The sequence below is a fragment of the Pseudopipra pipra genome, chromosome W (assembly GCF_036250125.1).
Source record: "Pseudopipra pipra isolate bDixPip1 chromosome W, bDixPip1.hap1, whole genome shotgun sequence".
In the NCBI taxonomy this organism is placed as follows: Eukaryota; Metazoa; Chordata; class Aves; order Passeriformes; family Pipridae; genus Pseudopipra; species Pseudopipra pipra.
In genome coordinates this window covers 30,389,374-30,410,956 of record NC_087580.1, presented here as the reverse complement: position 1 = coordinate 30,410,956, position 21,583 = coordinate 30,389,374, and the positions used below count along the sequence as shown (strand labels likewise).

Sequence of the window (21,583 nt, the reverse complement as noted above, 5' to 3'; positions counted from 1 at the left end):
CAGCTCCCTGCAAGGGGGAATAAAGGTGCCAGAGACCCTGAGCCAGGTGGGCAAAGCTCTCCTGGGACTGACTCACACAGGCCTGGTCTTTGGCCACCAGCCCAGGAGAGGACGTGGGCACTTTGGGAGGTGGCTCCTCCTGTGCAGCCGCCTCTCTCCACCTTTTCCACTCTGCTCAGCCATCCCTGGCTGCCAAGGCCCTCTGGCCCAGCAGCACGGGCACTGTGAGGGGTGGCCTGTGCACAGGGCAGAAATGACCTGTGGGGGTGTGGGGCAGTGGGGAGAAAGGGCTCTCACCTGGCCAGCAGACTCACTGCATAGTGGTGGCTGTCAGCCTTGAGGAGCATGTCCCAGCCACACTTGCGACCGATCGCCATCAACACGTCCTCATCCAGCAGCTGGCGCAGCAGGGCTTTAACAGTCTGCACTGCAAACCTGTGTGCAGAGCACAGCCCAGGTCAGGCACAGAGCCCTGGCCCCAGCCCCGAGGGCGTGGCAGGGAGAGGGGACTGGGATGGAGCACCTGTTGGGGTTGGGGGGAAGGCTGCGCTGCTCCCGGCATCGCCTCCAGAAGGTCTCGACCTCCTCTGACATCTCCTCTGTGCTGATGAAAACTTGGAAGAGCAGAGTCAGAAGGAGGCGCGGGAAATTGTCCTTCACTGCACTTGGGCACCAGGAGTGGGACAGCTGGAGGATCTCCCAGAGTGCCACAGTTGCCTGCCAAAGACAAAGCACCCAGAGACAGCTCTCAGGGCCCAGAGGTCCATGTGGCAGGGCCCAAGCGTGGCAGGGACAGGCCAGAGGAGACACAGGGGGATCCCCCAGCCTGGTGTCCCTGAACCTGCCCCTAAGGCAGGCTTGCAGCCCAGTGCCTGGGGCAGGGAGAAGCAGTGGTGAGGGAGGATGGAAAGGCATCCCAGAGGCAACCTGGGGGCGAGCAGAGGCCAGCTCAAGAAACTCACAGCCAGGGCAAAGACATCTCTCTCATCCCCATCAGAGGTGCGTCTCCTGTGCGCTGGCCAGTATTCCAGCACACAGAAGAGGATCTGCAGCACCGGCTCCTTAGTCCATCTGGAGGAGATGAGCGTCTTCCACATGGTGCGAGCAGCTCTGTGGAGTCACAACTCTGGCTCAGGGGGGTCTGGGACACAGCTCTGTGGCCTGGGCAGCTGCGGGGCCCAGGTGACAGAGCCACGGTGCCTTGTGGGGTAGGGAGGCAGGTTGGCCTCAGGATTGGAGGTTGACATGCCAAAGCTGGCAAAGAGAGGAGCTGGAGTGTCCTGGAAGTCTCCATCTCTCTGGCACACCCTTTGGGAACGACTGTCCAGGGGGATGGGGTCTAAAGGCAGGTGAGCCTTCAAGGCAGGTGGGCCCCATACCTGTCACAGGCTGGGGCAGAGCGCAGCAGGGTCACTGCGACATCCGTGGGGTGTGCCTCGGTCAGCAGGACCAGGGTCTTGTCCAGCCTGTGCTCATCAGATACATTGGACGTGAGCCACTGATGGATGCACCTGACTATGGCCGGCACCTGGAGGGGACACGGGGGACAGTTGGAGAGCTGCCAGAGCCAGTAACTTGCCCAGCTTCCCCCAAGAAGTGCTCCCCTTGCCACCACACTCTGCTGGTCTCAAAGGCTGAGGGGACCCAGAGCAGCCGACGTGAGGGGCCACAGCATCCCTGGGGGACTGGAGCCCTGGCCACAGGCTGCTTACTTGCTTTGCTTTGTAGACACCGTTCTCCACAAGCATATCCAGCAGGGCAGCGCTGGTCTGGGCATTGAAGAGGTCCGAGTTTGCCGTGTCCCAAGTGGCCATGAAAGTGGCCTCTTCATGCCAAATGCACCTGATGAATCTGCAAACCAGCTACAGGAGAAAGGCAAGGAAGAGAGAGGGATGTCCCCTGGAGGGCTGCAACAGCAGTGCTGGGCTGAGCAGTGAGAGCAGGCCCAGCCCAGGCGGGGATGGCTGCAGGTACCTGTGCTGCCCTGCGGAAGCGGCCACGGGCACGGAGCTGCTCTTCTGTCTGCTCCTGGCCTGCATCTGGCAAAGAGCGAGCGTGCTCAGAGCTGAGGGTGTGCGGGAGAGGCCAGAGAACACAGCCCAGGCCTGGGCTCCAGGAGCAGGCAGGGCCAGCCCCGGGATGCCCAGTGGATGGAGCACGGCTGCCAGGAGATCAGCCCCGGCCCCTCTGCCCCCCTCCCTTTCTCTGGGCATGTCCAGAGGGGATGGGCAGGATGAGGCCAAGGGGGCTGCAGCCACCAGCCCTGTGGCCCAGCTCCAGCACTCACCCTCCTGCGGGGGCTGCACCTGCTGCACCTCTTCAGGCTGCTGTGTTGGAGCAGCCCTAGGGCTTTCCTCCTTCTCCTCCTCCTTCACCCAGGCCAGCTTGGGCACCGTAGGGGGTCTCTGCTGCATGTCTCCGTCTGGTGTTATGGCTACCTGCAGCAGAGATGCCATTAAAAAAGCTTTGGCTTTACAAGTCCTGCAGTCGTGCCTTGAAGGCAGCTGCAAGAGAGAAGCCTGGGAAATAGGTCGCCTCATCCCATCCCACTGTCTGGCCTCAAGGGCACCTGACCCAGGGACTGGAGATGCCTTGAGCAGCCCCAGGTCCCCAGGTCCCACAGTCTGGCCTGGAGGATGCACAGGGGAGAGGTGGAGAGCTGCCAGAGTGAGCAACTTGCCCAGCTTCCCCCGAGAAATGCTTCCCTTCCCAGCACACTGTGCCAGCCTCAAAGGCTGAGGGGGCCCAGCGCACCCAGCTTGGGGGGCCACAGGCTGCTTACTTCAGCAGAGACAGCTCTCTCCTCAAGAAACTCCAGGCTGGGGGTATCGGCCAGGCGCTGAACAGGCGCGGCGTCAGTGCTCGCCACGCCCTCCATCGTTGTGGCGTCGGCCTCCTCCGTGAGACCAGGCAGCACAGAGTCACAGTTTGACTCATCATCGGTGGATGTGGTGTCCCAGTGGGTTGTGTGATCACTGGTTGCGGTGTCACACTTTGCTGGGACAGCAGTCGACGCGGTGCTGACATCAGGATTTGTCAGCTGGGTCAGGATGGTGTCAGGCTGGGCCTGGACATCAGCTGGTGTGATCCTGGCCTTTCTACGCCGACTGCCCATGAATTTCATAAATGTCTGCAGGAGAAAGAAGGGCAAGGAAGAGAGGGATTTCCCCTGGAGGGCCGCAACAGCGGTGCTGGGCTGAGCAGTGAGAGCAGGCCCAGCCCAGGTGGGGATGGCTGCAGGTACCTGTGCTGCCCTGCGGAAGCGGCCACGGGCACGGAGCTGCTCTTCTGTCTGCTCCTGGCCTGCATCTGGCAAAGAGCGAGCGTGCTCAGAGCTGAGGGTGTGCGGGAGAGGCCGGAGAACACAGCCCAGGCCTGAGCTCCAGGAGCAGGCAGGGCCAGCCCCGGGATGCCCAGTGGATGGAGCACGGCTGCCAGGAGTTCAGCCCCTCTGCCCCCCTCCCTTTCCCTGGGCATGTCCAGAGGGGATGGGACAGGATGAGGCCAAGGGGACTGCAGCCACCAGCCCTGTGGCCCAGCTCCAGCACTCACCCTCCTGCGGGGGCTGCACCTGCTGCACCTCTTCAGGCTGCTGTGCTGGAGCAGCCCCAGGGCTTTCCTCCTCCTTCTTCCTCCGGAACAGCCTGAGCAGGCTGAAGCGTCTCCCTGCCATGCCACAGTCTGGTGTCCAGGGCACCTGCAAGAGAGAAAGAGAACCTCGGAGAAACTCCGGGCCTTAAATCCTGCAGAATGGCCTTGAGGCCACCTGCCGCAGGGATTGGAGACACCTCGGAGAAGCTCCGGGTCTCCAAGTCCTGCAAAAGGGTCTGAAGAGCACCTGCCACAGGGCTTAGAGACACCTCGGAGAAACTCCGGGTCTCCAAGTCCTGCAAAGGGTCTCGAGGGCACCTGCCACAGGAATTAGAGACACCTCGGAGAAACTCCGGGTCTCCAAATCCTGTGGAAATGCCTCGAGGTCACCTGAAAGAGAGAAAATCCTCTAAAACGCTCCGGGTCAGCAAGGCACGAGTTGGCTGCGCGGGGGCTCCGCACAGCACCGCTCTGTCCCGTCCTGTCCCGTCGCCTGCTCCGAGGAGCACTGTTGACACTGTGGCCGTGTCACCAGCAGCACCTCTGTCACCGCGGGTCATAAAGGGCCCTTGGACACCCTGCCCCCTTCCATCCCACCGGCCGTGCCCAGCGTGTCACAAAGGGCCCTGGGACACAGTGCCACGTGGCCTGGGGCCTCCCCCAGCCCCGCCAACCTGCCCCACCTTGGAGGGAATCCGCTCTCTGAAGTATCTAATCTGGCTGGACCTGAACTGTAGGAACGGCTCAAGAAATGAGCAAACACTCCCCTCCTGTGCCTGCTCACGGCAGCACAAGGAGCCCCCTCGGCCGCCGACTCAGTCACAGCGGGAAGGACACGGGGCCTTCCACACAAGCTGGCACGGCCTCCTTGGGAGAAGTGCTGGCTGGTGGCCATCCTAAACAGGGGGGCTGACACCAAGAAGGAAGGTGTGGGCAAGGGCACCAATGCTGTTGGGAGCCCTTTGGCCAAGGCTGCACCCAAATCAGCAGTTGTGGCAAGTCCTGGCCCAAGGAGACCTGCCACTGCCCCGAGTCCTGGCAAGGGTGCTGCCCGTCTCCTGCCCCAAAGAGCTGTGCCCCTGTGTATTAGTTCATTTGAATACATGCCCGGAATAAAACAAGTGCAACAGACATTCAAACAGTACAAAAAATCTTTTATTGCAGTGAGAATAAAAACTAGCAAAGAGAATCAAAAGCTAAAAAAGAATACAAAATAACTGCTTTATCATTTGGCATTCATACAATACTATGAATGGCTTTTATTATAGTATTAACTAGTAATAAGGGAATTAAAGGAACATTTAAAGGATATTAAAACAATACTATGAGTGGCTTTTAATACAGTATTAACTAGTAAAAAGGGAATTACAAGGATATTAAAAAAGGATATAAAACATTTGCTTTCTCAATTGCTTCCTCTCAATAAACTGTGCTTACCCACACAGACAGGCCAGGGCTGCCAGGATCTGCAGCAGCTGGTCGGTGCCCGTGCTTAGCGGGCGTCCCCACGGAACAACACAGTCTCCATGGCAGGATGAGGATCGCTCACCCCAGCAGCTCTGACACCCCATTTTATCAGCTCTACATTGCACCACGTAGGGCCAGTACACAGTATAAAGTGATGCCTGAGTGGCAGCCAAACCCTGCCTGTTCATCACCTGATAGCAACAGTCTGTGCATGCCCTGCTGTAGGGCAAGGGGCCAGCGACCCCTGCCCACAGAATCTTCCTCCCATCATCATCTTTCTCACCCCTATGTATGACCTCTATCACTGTGTTTCAAGGGTAGATGTATCTATCTTGCAATATGTAGCAAAACCAAGGAAGAACTCAGCTCTGATAATAGGGGATATCAGGCTGACTTGCTAAAAAGCACAATGGACCTCACAATTCGCTTGTGCCATGAAGTTACATTGTACCATACTCTGGCTGGTTTCACATCCTAATATGATTCCTTTCTCACGCCTCTATGCTCCATTGATCATCTAATTCAAAAGTACCCCCCTTACAGACATGAAACAGTTTAAAGTCCTGTAGATGTAGAGATGAAAAAGTCATATCTAAAATGTAGTGCTAGCTTGTTCCTAAGCATTTCCAAAATTCCTTCCCAGCATGTGCCAGGATGGGTGGGCAGGAGGTGACTTGCTTTATTCAGACCATTCTTGTACCTGTGACTGCTGCTCTTTCACCCCTCTCCCCCTATTTCTGGATTGGTTTCTAGAGCTCTTTTTGAAAGAAACACTTTTTTCAATCTCACACATGAATATTTTCAAAGAAATACAAGACACGAAAATCTAGTAAAACCGAGATTTAACAAAATGGTGAAATCACACTCCTTTATGTACTCTGAGCACTCGGCTACTGGCAGTTTGTGTAGTTCTCCATATACTGGAAAGGTAACTAAGGATCAAGAAATTTTCTGTGTATTCTTTATTTCCTTTTAAATTTTTTTTTCTGTCATCAAATTGGCTGCAGGATTTGGTCCTGTCTTTGTGGAGGATGAATGCCACTGTCCTTCTATGTTTAAGCTGATATTTTATTGCTCAGGGGGACTGTCAGTGGGAGGGGGTGGTGGGAAGGAGCCTCCACTCAGAGGCTGGAGCTTCAGCTTCTAAAGAAGGCTGTACTTAATCAAAGAGCTGCAACTCAGGATTTCTCCAGTGTTCCAGAACTTTTCATTTAGCCAGCTGAGAGTGCCCAGGGCACAGCCAGGTTAATGTTTAACTCTTCCAACACTGCCCCCATCCCGAGGATATCCTGTCATCCTGAGAAGAAGGAAGGGAGATGCTGTGCCTATTCCCTAGGGCTGGGCAGGAAGCAAAACCTTCAAAGCCGTGGCCCTTCTGAAGGAGTTGATCTTGTGTTATTCCTCAGTAGTCAGCACTGAAAATTCTGTATCCGAGACACAGAATGAAAAGGAGAGTTGCTGAGAGGCTTGTTTGGGGGAGAGTGTTTTTTTGGTTTGTTTTTGTGGGGGTCTTTTAGTGCCAAATGAAGGTTGGACCATGAAAATCAGTCTTGTCACAGACAAAAACTGTAAAGGCATTTAAACGCTTTCAGTCACTGTGACCATTTCCTTTCTTTCACTTTCTCACCCCTTGCAAATCAGAGACAGTTCCTAGAGGACAAGAGAATAAAATAAACAAAACAAGAAATTATTTTTCTACTCTTGAGGCCTCTGTCAGGTCTGTTTTGGATGCATTTGAATCCTACTGCTTCCATGCTCTTTTTCAAGTAGCACCAGATAAATACCTATGAACTACTGAGATGAGAGTGATCATTCTTCCTTCACAAAATGTTTCTTTTTTTTTTCCTATCCTGTGTCCCTTTTGTGTTCTGTGCTATGGAGTGATGATATCTTTGTTCTAAGCTAATTCACTGCTGCTGTTTTGGGTACAACTAATGTCAAGCAGAAAACCTGTAACATGCCAGAAACAGGCTACAGTGGGTTGAAGACACAGCTTATGTTTGACTGTGTGTAAATACAGAGAGTTAGTTGGGTTTATCTGATAGCCTGGCAGAAGGAGAGAGGAGCAGGACAAACTGTTTTCAGTAACTGTGCTGTTCAGACACCTGATAAGATGGAGAGTGCTTTGGAACTACTGATATGCTTTGAATAAGAAAAGAATAATCAGGTCCATTGGCACTGGCTTATCAGGAAGGAAGTAAAATGCCAGCACTTTTACATGAGCAAAAGGAAATGTTTTAGACATTTTGGGCCATTTTTCCATTGACATTGAATAGCAGGGTGCTTTTGAGTGTGCTGTAAGGAGTGGAAGGATTTATTACCTTGACAGAATTACAGGTGAATGTGTTTAGAGAGGAGTCCTCAGCAACAAGAACAGCTCTTTGGATAAGTGGCCACATCTATTCCTGCTTTTTTTTGGTAGAGATTCAGTAATTCTCTCCTTTCTTTCTCCCTGAAGTGCAGTGGCTCCCTTACAATGTGCAGTTTTTCAGAGTGTAATATCCTTGTGCATTTTGTAATATCCTGGCAGCATGTTTGATATTGGGGGTGTAACAGGCTGTTCATAAAATAATGCTGGATCATTGACTGCTGTGTCCTCTGCCTTCAGTCCCTGGGTATTTTCATGTTCCAAAAAGAATATATCTCAGCCTGTGCTGGGAAGGGAAGGTGTGATTCACCATTAACTTACCCCAGCAGGCATGAAACATGCTCAGATTCACTATTATCTTCTCAAAGTTGACTGATTTTTATTTCTGTACCTGTTCAAAATTTATTTCTAGGTTCTTTCACATGCTTACAATTAATTTGGGGATATTCAAATTCAATGAATGATAGCGCACAAACATATTTGATTGATTTTGGATTCTAATTGATTCCTGTCAATGAGATCCCCGTGACACTCTGAAATCAATGATATGTGATTCAACCAAGGCACCACTGTTCTGTACATTAGGTAGCAGTCAGGAATTTGGGAAATAAATGTTCACAAGGTATAAATGGAGAAAATGTTTAGATTTCAATAGCCCTTTGTTTGGCATTTATTCACCCAAATATGTTTCTTGGGAAAGTTAGTTTTCCAAAGGGCAGGCTTTCAGTAAAAGAAAGGTCATTGATTTAAGGTCTATTAAATTTTAGCTAAAAACAACAGGCTCCATTGGGATGTAAAATAATTTAAGTATTTCCTGCAGGCAACCTTCATGCTTTAGAGCTGTTGCTCAACAGTTTCATTCTTCTCTGAAGATGTCAATTGTAAATATAAAAATGCCTCACTGAAAATGTAATGGTTCAAAGATTCTAACTGAAATAAAAATTCCTGCCTAGGGAAAGCACTATAATCAAAAGAAAGTGCTCTTAACTTTATTTTTCCTGTGGAGGCCGCACTTGAAAAGAGTGCTTCAAGGCAGCAGGGTTGGTAGGGAATGTGAATTTTTATTCATTTATTTATCTACTCTCCCCCACAGATGATGATAGTCTAGCTTTGGAATCAGGAATACACTTCAGCCACTAATACAAGGCAATATGTGAGCAGCTGCTGCTGCTTCCAAAATGCAGTATCCTGGCATTTCAGTCAACTTTATAATCTGGCCAAAACCCACTTGGCAATATTAAGATCTAGCTTCTGAAGCACTTTTATTTCTGAAAGCTTTTGATGTCTTTTTATATCTCTTTAGCATATATTCAATTTCTTGGGAGCAGTGGCCAGGATGTACACTGGATGGATGACTGGAGTGGGGAGTCTCCCCTCACCCCCCACTTTTTTTTTCCTCCCCTTTAATTTTAAAAAGAGGTGTGATAACTGTGCATTAGGTAAGGCTGGAACATGAATCCTGCAGATGCAGCTGTTTGACAACATTAACGTGGGGGGTTTGTACCATTGTTAGGTAAGTTAGCAGAGATTTTCCAAGCTAAGGAGGACAGCCTGCTGCCAAGCTCTGGCATCTGTCTTAAGAAACCTTTTGCTTCAAGGATGCCCTGAGGGAAATGATGACTGGATGCTTTTCTGAAGGCACAAAGGGCCTGTTTTCTCTTCCATAGCATTCAGAATGGGACTCCTTGTTCCAGCCTGCCTGCTCAGGGTTTTGTGGTGCTGGGTAAGAGTTTTCATGTGTTTTTTCTCCTGGGATAGAGTTGTGTACAGTGAATACTGATTATTCATCCCATGTCTAGTTCACTGTCTACATCCTGAATTTGACCCAGAGTCTGGGTAAATGAGGAATGCATTGAAACAAAGTCAAGGATCCTTCAGTGACTTGTTTTTGTGAGTTCAATCTTCTGAGACCTCTGATGAGTCTGGCAGGGCAGTGCCTGTGTGCAGAGGGGCAGGGAAACAGAGTCCCAGCACAGCAGCAGTGCCAGGGAGCAGCAGCATTTGGCCTGTTGAGAGCTGCTCTTTTTCTCCTGCCCCCCTCCCCTTCTGGGCCTCGGCTGAGGCGTCAGTGCTCTGGGCCTTGGTCCCTGGGCTGGGCTGGGTCAGTCCTGTGGCCATGGCACTGCTGGCATGAGCTGGGCTCCACTGCACTCTTTCCACCACACAAGGGGCTCCATTTGCTCCGGGCACAGCCTGAAGCCTCAGCTCTTCTTCTCCAGGGCTCTCAAGAAGAAGGCCAAGGAGCAGACTCTCCAGAGGGTCCTTGCCTTGCTGGTTTCTCCCTGGAGTCCCTGTGCTGCCCTCAGGGTCCCACTGTGGGGGCTGGAGGGGCTGAGGCTGCTGCAGCTGGTGCTGGTGGTGGCCAGTGCCCCTGGAGATGGCAAATGGGGCCTGAGGAGCCCGGGGCCGATTCTCTGCTGCTGTGCTGGGGAGCGGGGCTGGCCCTGGGGCTGCAGGAGCTGCCTGAGCTGATGATGTGCTGAGCATTGCAGACCCAGAGGGCCTGTCCCTGAGCTCCAGGGCCTCCATGTCCTGCTGCAGGGCCAGAGCTGAGTGTGCTGCTCTGCTGGGCTGGGGCAGGGGCAGGGAGATGGGGGGACCAGGGAGGGGCTGGACTGGGCAGTGCCAGGGAGGGGAAAACCCCAGTGTTGAGCTGAAGGGTGTGAGTGTGCAGGGTGGGGGCTCTGCAGGGCTGGGGCACCTCTGGAGTCAGCGTTTCCTTTGGCAGCACAACTTATCTAAGACCAAATAGTTTTCCAATGTTGGCTTTCCCCCCTCTTTCCCAAGGTTTTCTTTTTTGTTTTTTGTTCCCCTGAGGGGAAAAGGGGGAATAGAAGCACATGCTGATCTCTGGTTTTATCTGTATACAAAAGGGAGCTGGGGTGGGGAGGGAGGGGGGAAACAAAGAGATTTCTCTCTCTATTATCTCTCTTTTATCCCATTCCCGCCTCCCTCGCCACACCCCGGGCGACTGTTTCACCGCCGCCCCTCCTCGCCCGTCCCGCGGGGCAGCTCTTTTAGCTCCGGGGCGGCGGAGACTCCCCCGGCGCGGCCCTTTGGTTTTCCTTGGTTTATTCTCCGGAGCTGATTCCGTTCCGAGCTCGCCCCCCCTCTCTGGCGACCCCCGCCAGGGCCCGTCCCGGGGCGGCTCCTTCAGTGCCACGGGCGGCGGGGACCCCTCGGGGCGGCTCCCCCAGGGCCCCGCCCGCCGCCGCCGCTCCCCGGGGCCCTCCCCGCTTCCTGCCGGGATCGGACACCGCCGGCGGCCCCGGCCCTGCCGGGCTCCATCAGCCTGAGCAATTGCTGCCAAGGAGGGGCCGGGGGCTTCCTCTTGGCCTTCGTCTCCCTGGCGCTGGGGCTCGGCTTCTACCTGCGCCAGAAGGTGAGGGGGGTCCCAGGGGGTCGTGTGTCCCCCCAGAGCGTCTGTGCCCCCCCGGGGACCCCCCACCCCGCTGTCACCCACTTTTCTCTCCCCACAGAGCTCCTGAGCCGGCGGCGGCCGCAGCCCCTCCCCGGGGCCTCGGGCCCAGCCTGGACCCCCCCTGTCCCTGTGAGGATTTGGGGGGGTCGTGTGTCCCCCCTCCCCTGCTGCCACTCCTGATCCCAGGAAAGCTTCCCAGTTCTCCCCAGTCCCAGTTATTGGGGGGCAGTGGGGAAGGGGCTTGGGGGAATCCCAAGGGGTGGAGCCGAGTTTGGGGGGGGCAGAACAGGCCCCGGGATGGATCGGGAATGGGGACCCCCCTGTGTTCCCCCCTGTCAGCCCACTCTGGGGGGGCTCTGGGAGGGAACTAACCCCTCAATAAGGCACCCAGCACACTTAGAAAGGCGCTGGGAACCCCCTAAACCTCCACACAGGCTCTGCAGGACTGCCTAAACATACTCAGAGCCCACCCAGGATCCCACCCAACCCCTTGTCTGGGGGGACTTCTCTGGGCACTGGTGGTGCTGGGAGCCCCCCCGCTGCGGGCGAGGAGCTCTCAGGTGAGCGGGGGGTGGGAAGGGGGCGGTCAGTGGGAAAAGGGGGGTCAGAGGGGACAGAAGGGGTGGTGGGACCCCAAACTGAGTGGGAGGGGAGTGGGACCCCCCAAAAGTGGAGGGAGGAGGGGCACTGAGGATGCCCTCTGGAGCCCTGTCAGAGCCCTGACACTTCTGGGGTGACTCCAGGAACAGCCTTCACTGGCCCAGGGACATTCATCTCCCCAGCCTCGCACACATCCCCTGCAAATGGCCCTGTCTCCTCCATCACCCTCCTCTGCCTTTCTGCCCTGGCCCTTTCATTCCACACCAGCAAAGCAGCCTGGGCACCATCTCACCTGGGCACTCAGAGGGCTTCTGTGAGCAGCAGTGGCAGATTTCTCTGGAAGGTGCATTTGTCCCCTGTCCCATGGCACAGGGCACAGCTCAGAGGATGAATATACTCCCAGGCACACACATCCTGGAGAGCTTTTTGAAGACAAAAATAGGGAGAGGAAGAACAAAAGAGGCCAAATTAGAGAGATGAAAGGTGCCCAAAAATCAGGAGCTTCCTCTGAGCCAGGTTTCCATTACTGAATCACTGATGGGATATTTACTTTGATAAGTAGCTGCACAAAACTATTCATGTAGACAATGAAACAATCAGCTTAATAGAATATATAGAAGGTGTTGTCAATGGAAACAAATGGAGAAAAATTGTTGAGATTAAAAAAAAAAAAAAATCAAAGGTCTGGCAATGCTGGCCAGGAAGCCTTCAGCAATTATCAAGAGTTCTGTTCTGCAGAGGTTTCAAGTGTCTCCTAAATTCCACACTCGTGGCTTCAGGCCATGACTTGCCAGAGCAGTCCCAGAGCTGGCCACTGCCCTGAGATGCCCTGGGGCAGCTCCAGTGCCCAAGTGGGACAAGTGGCCCAGGGTGTGTGGGAGCCCTTTGGAGCAGGAGCTGGTGGGCAGGAAGGGCCCATCTGGGGAGGGTCAGGGAATCCCCCCCTGCAGCCCTGCTGCCCAGGCTGAGGAGGGTCCTGTCCAGCCCACAGCCCATCGTGTGCCCTTGGGGGCTGCGCTGCCGGGGCTGTTCCCGGGCACTGACTGGGGAATCTCCCGGGGTGCCCCGCGCGAGGCGGGGGCGGGGCGGAGGGCGGGCAGGGGGCGTGGCCGCGCGCTGATTGGCTGCGGCGGGGGTGTCTCCATCCGCAGCGCGCGAAGGGCGCCATCTTTGGCGCGTGGGGGATTCGGGGGCGGCGGCCCCGGGAAAAGCTGCGCTTGGGTGTGTGAGCTGGGGGGGTCTGCGGGGGGAGCGGGGTCTGGGGATCCCCTCGGGGGCTGCGGGGAGCGCGGCTGGGGGTGGAAAGGCTGGAGGGCTCGGGAGGGCTTAGCAGAGGAGTTCAGGGGTTCCCGAGGAGATTTTGAGGGGTCCCTGAGGGGGTTGGGTGTCCTGAAGGACTCGGGGGGGGAGGTTGAAGGTCCCTGAAGGGGTTTGGGAGTCCCTGAGGTAGTTTTGGTTTCTGAGGAGACTGGGGGGTCACAGGGCTTGGGGGATCTCTGAGGGGGTTTGGGGGTCCTGGGTGGGTTTTGCAGGGATGTTTACAGCAGTTTCTGGGGTCTCTAGGGGGTTCCAGACGGCTTTGAGTCTCCCTTAGAGGGACTGGGGGGTCCCTGAATGGGCTGGGGGGGTCCCAGGTGTGTTTTGTGGGTCACTGAGAGGGTTTAGAGGGTCCAGGGTGGGGGGGATGAGGTCTCTTAGGGGATTTGAGGGGACCTTGAGGAGGTTTCAATGGGTAGAGGGGTGGATTTCTGAGGGGATTTCATGGGTTTTGAGGGGATTTTGTGGAGTCCCCTAAAGCCCAGCAGTGGGTTTGGGGGGTCCCCAAGACCCCAGGGGAGAAGTCCTAGGGATGCTCCCCAAGAATCGGAGGGGGGAGATATACTACATGCGGGTAAGGGGATCCCAGTGCCCCCAGAATATCCAAATAACCTCCAAGTGACCCTCAGTATAGCCCAGTAACCCCCCAGTGACCACCCAGTGTGTCCCAGGGAGCACCCAGTAACCCCCAGTATGGCCTGGTAGCCTCCCAGTGTCCCCCCCGTGTGTCCTGGTATCCCCCAGTAACTCCACAGTTCTCTGCCAGTGACCCCCAGTGTGCCCCAGTTCCCCCCAGGCCCTCCCAGTGCCCTCCCAGAATCCCTCAGTAACCCCCAGTCCCTCCCAGTGCCCCCTGGTTCCCCCCAGTGTGTCCCAGTATCCCCCAGTAAACACCCAGTGCCCCCCAAAGCCCCCCAGCTGTCCCCAGCGTGTCCCCAGATGCCCTTGGCCTTTCGGGGGGGGGGGTGTTTTGTGCTCAGAGGGTTCAGGGGGGGCTCCTGGGGTGAGATGGAAGGTTGGGGACATCAGGGATGGGGTTTGGGGACAATGGGGACAGTGGGGAGGGGTTTGGGGACAGTGGAATTGGGGGTGTCAAGGGGGGAATAATGGCCATGGAGAGGCCCTGGAGATGCTAGAGACACCAGGGGGGTCTTCGGGTGTCAAGGGGGGAATTAGGGACACCAAGAGAGCCTTGGGTTCACCAAGGTGGATCTCAGGATTCACCTGCTCATATTGCAGCCCCTCCTCTCCCCCACCAGGTGCTATTAACCCTTCCCAAATGTCCTCTAACCCCCTTTTTCCCTTTAATCCCCTCCCCCCACAGATCCCTTTGACCCCCCAATGCCCCCAAGACCTCTTTTAATACACCCAAAATCCCCAAATCCCCACCCAAACTCCCCCCCAGAGCCCTTCAAATCTCCCCCAGCCCCTCCCCCCAAATCCCTCCTAACACCCCCAAAGAGGGATCACCCAGCACCCTGGGACAGGAACACAGTGGGCTGTACTGGGGGCACTGGGCTGTACTGGGAGGGCACTGGGGGGGGCTCAGGTGTCTCACGACAACGTGGCCCAGCTCCAGGAGAGATCTGGGGAGCAGTGAGGAGGTACTGGTCTGTACTGGTCTGTCCTGATCTGTACCCCCAATCCCCAAAGCCCCTCCCCAGCTCCCTCAGGACCCTCCCGGACCCCAAAGCCCCCCAGGCCCCTGACTTGGTCCTGCTGCCCCTTGAGCATCTGCAGCTGCTGCAGAACCAGGCATTTCATCAGCAAATGTGCAGGTGACACCAAGCTGGGGGTGTGTTGATGTGCTGGAAGGCAGGAGGGCTCTGCAGAGGGACCTGGCCAAGCTGGATCCATGGGCTGATTGCAAGGGGATGAGGTTCCAGCAGGCCAAGGGCCGGGTCCTGCCCTTTGGCCACAAGAAGCCCCGTCAGCCCCCCGGGCTGGGGCCAGAGTGTCTGGAGAGCAGGCAGGCAGAAAGGGAGCTGGGAGTGTGGATGGACAGGAAGCTGAAGAGGAGGCAGAGTGTGGCCAGGTGGCCAAGAGGGCCAATGGCTGGTGTCCTGTGTGAGGCAGAGTGTGTCAGCAGGAGCAGGGAAGTGATTGTTGGGCTGGAGTGAGCGCTGGTGAGGCCACCCCTGGAGTGCTGTGTCCAGCTCTGGGCCCCTGAGTTGAGGAAGGCCCTGGAGGGGCTGGAGCAGGAGCAGAGAAGAGCAGCGAGGCTGGGGAAGGGAGTGGAGCACAAGTGGTGTGAGGAGAGGCTGAGGGAGCTGGGGGTGTTGAGGCTGGAGAAGAGGAGGCTCAGGGGAGACCTCCTGACTGTCTGTAAGTCCCTGCCAGGAGGTTGGAGCCAGGTGGGGGTGGGGCTCTTGTGCCAGGAAAGGGCAGTAGGACAAGAGGGCTGGGTCTTGAGCTGTGCCAGGGGAGGTTTCGGTTGGATATTGGGAAGCAATATTTTTCCTGGGAGAGTAGTCAGGCCTTGGACTGGGCTGGGCAGGGAGGGGGTGGAGTCACCATCCCTGGAGGTGTTGAAGGTGAGAGTGGATGTGGCCTCACTGCCATGGTCTGGGAAGCACAGTGGGGTTGGATCCAGGGTTGGACTTGATGATCTTGGAGGTCTTTTCCAACGTGACTGATTCTGTGATTCTGTGGTTGCCATTCCTATGGCAGCACATGCTTGAGGCTCTATCCCCAGGGTGATAGAGATGTCTGTCCATATCTATCTCCAAGGTTAGTCTGTAAATGTGTGGTGTTAGCAAAGCAGGCTGAGTTGTGGGCTGGTTGTAGAAGGAGAAAGAAGCCCAGAGGCCAGTGCAAGCAGGCAGCCCTGAGCTTGCACCTGATGTCCCCTCCCTGCAGGTTCCTGTCGTTGAGCCCAGGCCCTGAGGTGAGGCTGAGAAGTGGCGCGGAGGTGAGCCCAGAGCTGTCCCTGAGGTGAGGCTGAGAATAAGTGCAAGGCAGAGGTGCTGCTGAGGAAGGAGAGCCCGTGGTAGGGAAGAGACAGAAGCTGTGAGTGCTCATCCCCCAGAAGGTGCTGTGTCCATCCCCTGTGTGCCAGGTGAGCTGGGGCTTTGCTGCAGAGCTGCGGGCACTGATTTGAGCGTCTCCAAGTGCTGAGATGGTGGGCACCCAGGAACACAAACTGCCTGGCCACAGAGCCTGCAAGGAGGAGCAGAGACAGCCCTGGCAGTGTGGGGGGCCATGTTGTCCCTGTGCCTTCCCCTGCAGGCCCTGGCTGTCCCTGCTGGGCCCCTGTCCATCCCCATCAGGTCCCTGCCCGTCCCCCCCGGGCTGAGCTCCCCCCAGGAAGTGCCGTGGAGCTGAAGCTGCTGCCATCCCCCCCCTGCAGCCGCTGCCCCAGCCAAGGGAGCAGCAAAGGCAGGGCCAGGAGCAGAGGCAGCAGCAGGGGAGCCCTGGGGGGTCAGGAAGCTCTTGTATGGGTCAGGAAAGAGGCACTGGGCACGAGGCCGGGGCTGTGCTGAGCAGGCCCAGCCCTCACATCCCCCCAGCCAACGCCGGCTGCCCGGGGGGCTTGGGAGGGACCCCCAGCCCGTGTGCCCCACACTGAGCTGGCAGAGAGAGCCAAGGGACAGGGCCACGGGCAGGGCCACGGGTTAGGGACAGGCAGGGCCATTGCAGGGCCATGGTGAGGGCACAGCCTGTGGCAGCAGAGCTGCCCAGGGCCGGGGGCAGCCGGGGGGGTTGGTACCAGCCAGTGCTGGGGCTGAGCAGAGCACGAGGCCTCTTGCAGAGCCCTGGAGCAGCCTCCCACTTGCCAGCCCTGCTCTGGTGGGGTGACACTGTCCCCTCCATACAGGACACTCCCCCAGAACTCTTTAGGGGGGCCTTTTGTGTCTATTCCTGGTTGCTGATTCCTGCTGGGGACCTGAGGGAGCCTCTGCAATCCCATCCATGGGGCACAATCTCCTCTGCAGAGCTTTACTCCATTCATACTTTGCAGGGAAATCTGTGCTGACAGCTGCATCCTGATTCTGAGGGCAGTTTGTAGCCCTGAGTGCTGATCCATCCTGGGGACCCAAGGGATCCTCTGCCATTCCATCCATGCAGCAGGAGTCACCCTCCTGCCCTTTACTCCCTGCAGAGGAACAAGTGCCATCTCTGTTTGGGAGAAGCCAGATGCTGCCCCTGGGCCATCAGAAGTGGTGCTGAAGCCTCTTTCAGCCCAGCCCTGGGTGCAGTTTTCTCATCCCCTCACCGAGTGCCCGCTCCCCCAGCTGGCACTGACCAACCAGGGTGTTTGGCACACTTGGTTTGGTGGTTTGGAGAAACAGCTCTGGGCTGGCAGGGGGCCAGAGAACCTCGAGGAACAGCCCTGGCGAGGTGCCTGCACTGGCAGGGGCCAGGGGATCGCTGATCCAGGGGAACTGGCTGGAGCTCTGGGTGAACTTGAGCTGAAGGGCCTGTGAGCTGTGGATGAGTCCAGGATGGAGCAGAGACCCCCCTGCAGCCCGGGAGGAGCCCACGCCAGAGCAGGAGATGCCCAAAGGAGGCCAAGAGCCCGTGGGAAGCCCCTGCAGAGCCAAGGGAGCAAAGCCCTTCTTTCCAGGGCTGCCCCCCCACCCCAGTTTTTTGGGTTTAAGTGCAAACTGCAGCAGAGCCACCCCAATTTGGGTTTTGGAAGACTTTTTTTGGTCTAATCTTCATATTTTGTAATATTCTTTTAGCTGAATCTCAACTTTTTGCAGTTTCAGGGGACAGGGGTCTTCTTGCAATTTCTCAGGAGTTTTTGCCTAAATCTCGGTGGTTTGGGTTTTTCTGGGCTGAATCTTGGTGTTTTGGAGGTTTTTATGGACACAGGATACCCGGTGAGTTCTAGAGATGGACTTGGGCAGGAGGAACCCCCAAGCCAACACGCTCAGCCCTTGTTTTCCCCCCCATCAGGATTTGTCCTTCCCAAAGATTGGGCGGATGGAGGAGGAGGCTGCGAGGAAGAGGAAGATGCCTTGGGCCCCCCAGGCAGGTGAGGAGGAAGTCAGTGTCCCTTTGGGCGGGTGTTGTGCTGGCTCTGTCAGCTGAGCATGGCCCCGGCTGCAGGACAACCCCGCTGGCGCCGCCGTCCTGCCGGGGCCGGAGTTGGGGGGATGTCCTTGGCCTTCCCTGTGGGCCGGAGGCAAATCCCCTGCCTGTCCTTCTTGCTTCCTGCCCCAGGCCCCGAGCTGAGGACGGAGAGCCCGGAGGACAAATCCCCCCGTGAGACCCTGGTGGGAGAGGCCGTTTTGAAGGGCTCCCCGGCGCAGGAAGGCAGCGGGGAGGAAAAGGGCCGGAGATCCCCCCGCAGGAGGGGCTCCAAAGCCATCCCAGGGTGCTCTGAGGAGGAAAGACCCAGCCTGTGCCAGGAAGGTGGTTGGAGCTTGAGCATGAGCTCCAACATCATGGTCCCAAGGCAACCTCCCACTAGAAAGAAGCCCTTCAGGTGCTTGGAATGTGGGAAGAGTTTCAGGAAGAGCTCCCACCTGCTCCGACACCAGCACATCCACACAGGGAAATGGCCGTACATGTGTAGGGAGTGTGAGAAGAGCTTCAGAGACAACTCTGATCTCCTCAGCCACCAGCGCATCCACACTGGAGAACAGCCCTACACGTGCGGGGAATGTGGGAAGAGCTTCAGTGACAGCTCCAACCTCCGCACCCACCAGCACATCCACAGTGGGGAACGGCCCTACACGTGTGGGGAATGTGGGAAGAGCTTTAACCAGAGCTCCACTCTCCGCTCCCACCAGCGCATCCACACCGGGGAACGACCCTACAAGTGCTTGGAATGTGGGAAGAGGTTTAGCACCAGCTCCAATCTCCACACGCATGAGCGGACGCACACGGATGAGAGGCCCTTCCGCTGCACCGACTGCGGGAAGGGCTTCAACCGGAACTGCACCCTCATCAGGCACCGGCGCACCCACACCGGGGAGAGACCCTACAAGTGTGGGGAGTGTGGGAAGAGCTTCGCCCAGAGCTCTACCTTGACCTCACACCAACAGACCCACCAGTAAGGGAAGCCCTACCAGTGCCGATATATTGTGTGAGTGCAGGGCTTGAGGCGTGTGGGATTGTGTGGACACAGAGAAAGAACTAACATTCAGAAACATATCTGCTTCCCTGTCTCAATTAATAAACCCCAGAGTTTGACACATTAATAATATCCATAGCAATTGTGATTTGACAATATATTGTGACCTGCATATGCACATATGAGCAAAGGGACATTCGAAATAGGTGTTGTAGTTTCTGCAGTTCTTGTGTTATGGGTTAGGGTAGAGAGGATTTGAGCTAAAAATTGTCTGAACATTTTGAGAGTGCAGAGACATCTGTCTGACCATCACTAGATGTGCTTTGATTTTAAGGCAGAGCACGTTAAAGAATGCAATAACTTAACGCCAGCTGCAGTCTTGAATTTTTGCTTTTTCAGCAATAACAATAGCATTAATAATTACTAATAGTTAATGAGCTAACATGCAATAAATGTATCTGCTCATTTTGACATATGTGTGTCGCTGGAACAGAGAGATTTCTCTGAACATTTTTTCCTGCACTCTGTATGCCTTTCTTGCCATGGAAGTGACAAGCTGTATTGTTTATACTTATAGACTGTGTGAAAATATGTGATATTTATACTTGTTAGCTGCATGTCTAATTATAAGGTTTGAGAACGTAATATGTTTATAGTAAGAAAGCCTTGAGAAACTGGAGATAATGAAACACCTGCAGATTTAGGAAAACCCCTAAAAGCATATTAATTAGAAAGAGCTTTTTATGCCAAGGATGATTTCAGGTCGCATGGACAGAGCCTCAGATCCAATAAACTGAGAGCATGAGACGCGTGCACAGACTGAGCTATCCAATCACCTTGATGTGAGCATGTACCCTGAGCAAACTAAACTGTATAAAAGTTAACTGATTTAAATAATAAATTGGACATTGCTTTGATCATATTGATCGTGTTGCTCTGTCTCTGTACCTCCTCATCGATATCTGGTGCCCGTAGCAGGGACTTCTTCGTCGAGTTCCGAGGGACGTGAGGCGAATAGAAGGAGTTGGGAGAAGCAGCCGTTAGAGGTGGCGCGTCCCCTGGCGCTATGAGAAAAAAGCTGCATGCAGTACAAGAGAAATCTTGCCCTGATCAGGTGAGTCGGCTGAAGAAAGGAAAACAGGGTCTACTCTTTCAAAAGAAGAAGAGGCAGTGCAAACACTCCTTTATTTAATTCTCTCTGAGAGAGATTCTAATTATGACGAAAAAGCCCTTAAAGGGTTACTAATCCCCACAGCTAAAGCTGCCTTTGAGGTATCCATTTGGGACGCTATAAAGGAACAGTTAGGGGAAAAAATCACAAGAAGATATGACGAAGCAGCTCGCTATTCTACATTGTGGCAGCTGCTGACTGAAACAGAGCAATTTCTAAGGACTGAGAGGCAAGTTACAGCTATAGCCTATGCTGCGTTAGCGAGCAGCTGTGGTTGTTTGAAAAACCTTTTCTCTGAGGTAGTAATGGTTTGCCCCACTGATAATACTGGACCAATCAATAGTCCACGTGCGCCCTACAGAAATTACATGCCCACAGAAACGGAAGAGAAGGTAGTGAAAATAGTTTAGAAGGTAGGTAGCTATGATCTGAGCCACGAGGAAGCAGGGGGCCAGTGAGCCCCTCTGGGGGCCAAGGGCCCAGCCCCCAGCTGAGGTCACGGGAGACCCGGTATAGTGTCAAAGCTGGACCGGGTCCTGTAATCAAGAGCTGGAAAAGTTTCCTTACTGTCAGCAGCAGCAGAAGACACTGAAAGCGGCAGCGGAGCAGTCCTGAACAGAGACAACAGTGGCTGAAAGCCAAAAGGTAGCCAGGAGCAACAAGATAACGTGAAGCCTGCTGAAAGACACAGAGATGTTCCTGCAGGAGGGAGAGCTGGCAACAAAACAGAGGAAAACTCAACAGAGCTGGTTTGGGGTAAGACTGTATTACTTTCCCAAACCCCAGAGACTCCTTGAAGAGGAGGGGTGGACTTCCAAACCCTTAGGGAGTCCCGAAATGCATCAGCAGCTGGAGAGAGGGAGAAAGGAGCTGAAAACCCGGAGTTGTCCTGAGAGCTGAGCCAGGACGGAATGCGGAGGAGGTGGCCGTGCCCTCTGCTGCTGCTGTTGCTGCTTCTATTCTGCTACTGAGCTGAGACAGAGCAGAAGAGCTTTGGTAAGACTGAACTGAAAGCTGCCTTCAACATTCTAACCCAAGAGGAGTGAAGATCTACAAGGAAATTCCCCGAAGGCTTGGGCTCAGGGTTGAAGTTTCCACAAAGTAAGAACAAAAGTCCTAACTGCTATATTTAAATCTGCTGCCCTTGGAAAAATGGAGGACACTAAGCAGTGCCACAAAAAACTGAAATGAAGGAACTGTGGCCTGAGAAGTGATAAAAAGACTCTTTTCTTCTTGGACTTTTATTGAAGAAGAGGAGAAATTTAATTTAATGTAAATATATATGTGGGTGTAAATAAACCTTTGTAAATATCTTCCCCTTCCCCCAATAACGAATGGTTGTGTTTTGTCTGAAAACTCTCCCCACGGGGTGAAAAAGATATCAAGTCCATACCATCACTAAACCCTCTCACAGGGGCAAACTGTGGGAGGGGGGCTTGAACTTAAAAATTAGATTTTGGGAGTTACAAACCACCACAACCTCACACCAAGGGACCCACAGTAAGAGAAGCCCTTCGAGTTCCCCGACTGTGGGAAGAGCTTTGGCTGCTCCAACTCCATCAACCATCGGAGGACCCCCATTGGATGATCCACAGGGACCCACGTTGGGCACAGACCTGGTGA

General features: G+C 55.0%; 2 protein-coding genes across 2 annotated transcripts in view; one reads left to right on the top strand and one right to left on the bottom strand.

Annotated features, from left to right (window-relative positions):
* LOC135405287 (zinc finger protein 665-like) overlaps window positions 1–21,583 on the bottom strand; it is a 137,056-nt gene that overhangs the window by 13,230 nt on the left and 102,243 nt on the right. The window lies entirely within an intron of this gene.
* LOC135405436 (zinc finger protein 239-like) lies at window positions 17,609–19,709 on the top strand. The gene has a single exon (XM_064640132.1). It carries the CDS (start codon window positions 17,804–17,806, stop codon window positions 18,770–18,772), a length of 969 nt encoding a protein of 322 aa, XP_064496202.1. The 5' UTR covers window positions 17,609–17,803; the 3' UTR covers window positions 18,773–19,709.

Bases quoted from the DNA above. Each gene is read 5' to 3' on its own strand.
- LOC135405436 (XM_064640132.1), top strand. From the start codon at position 17,804: ATGGCCCCGGCTGCAGGACAACCCCGCTGGCGCCGCCGTCCTGCCGGG.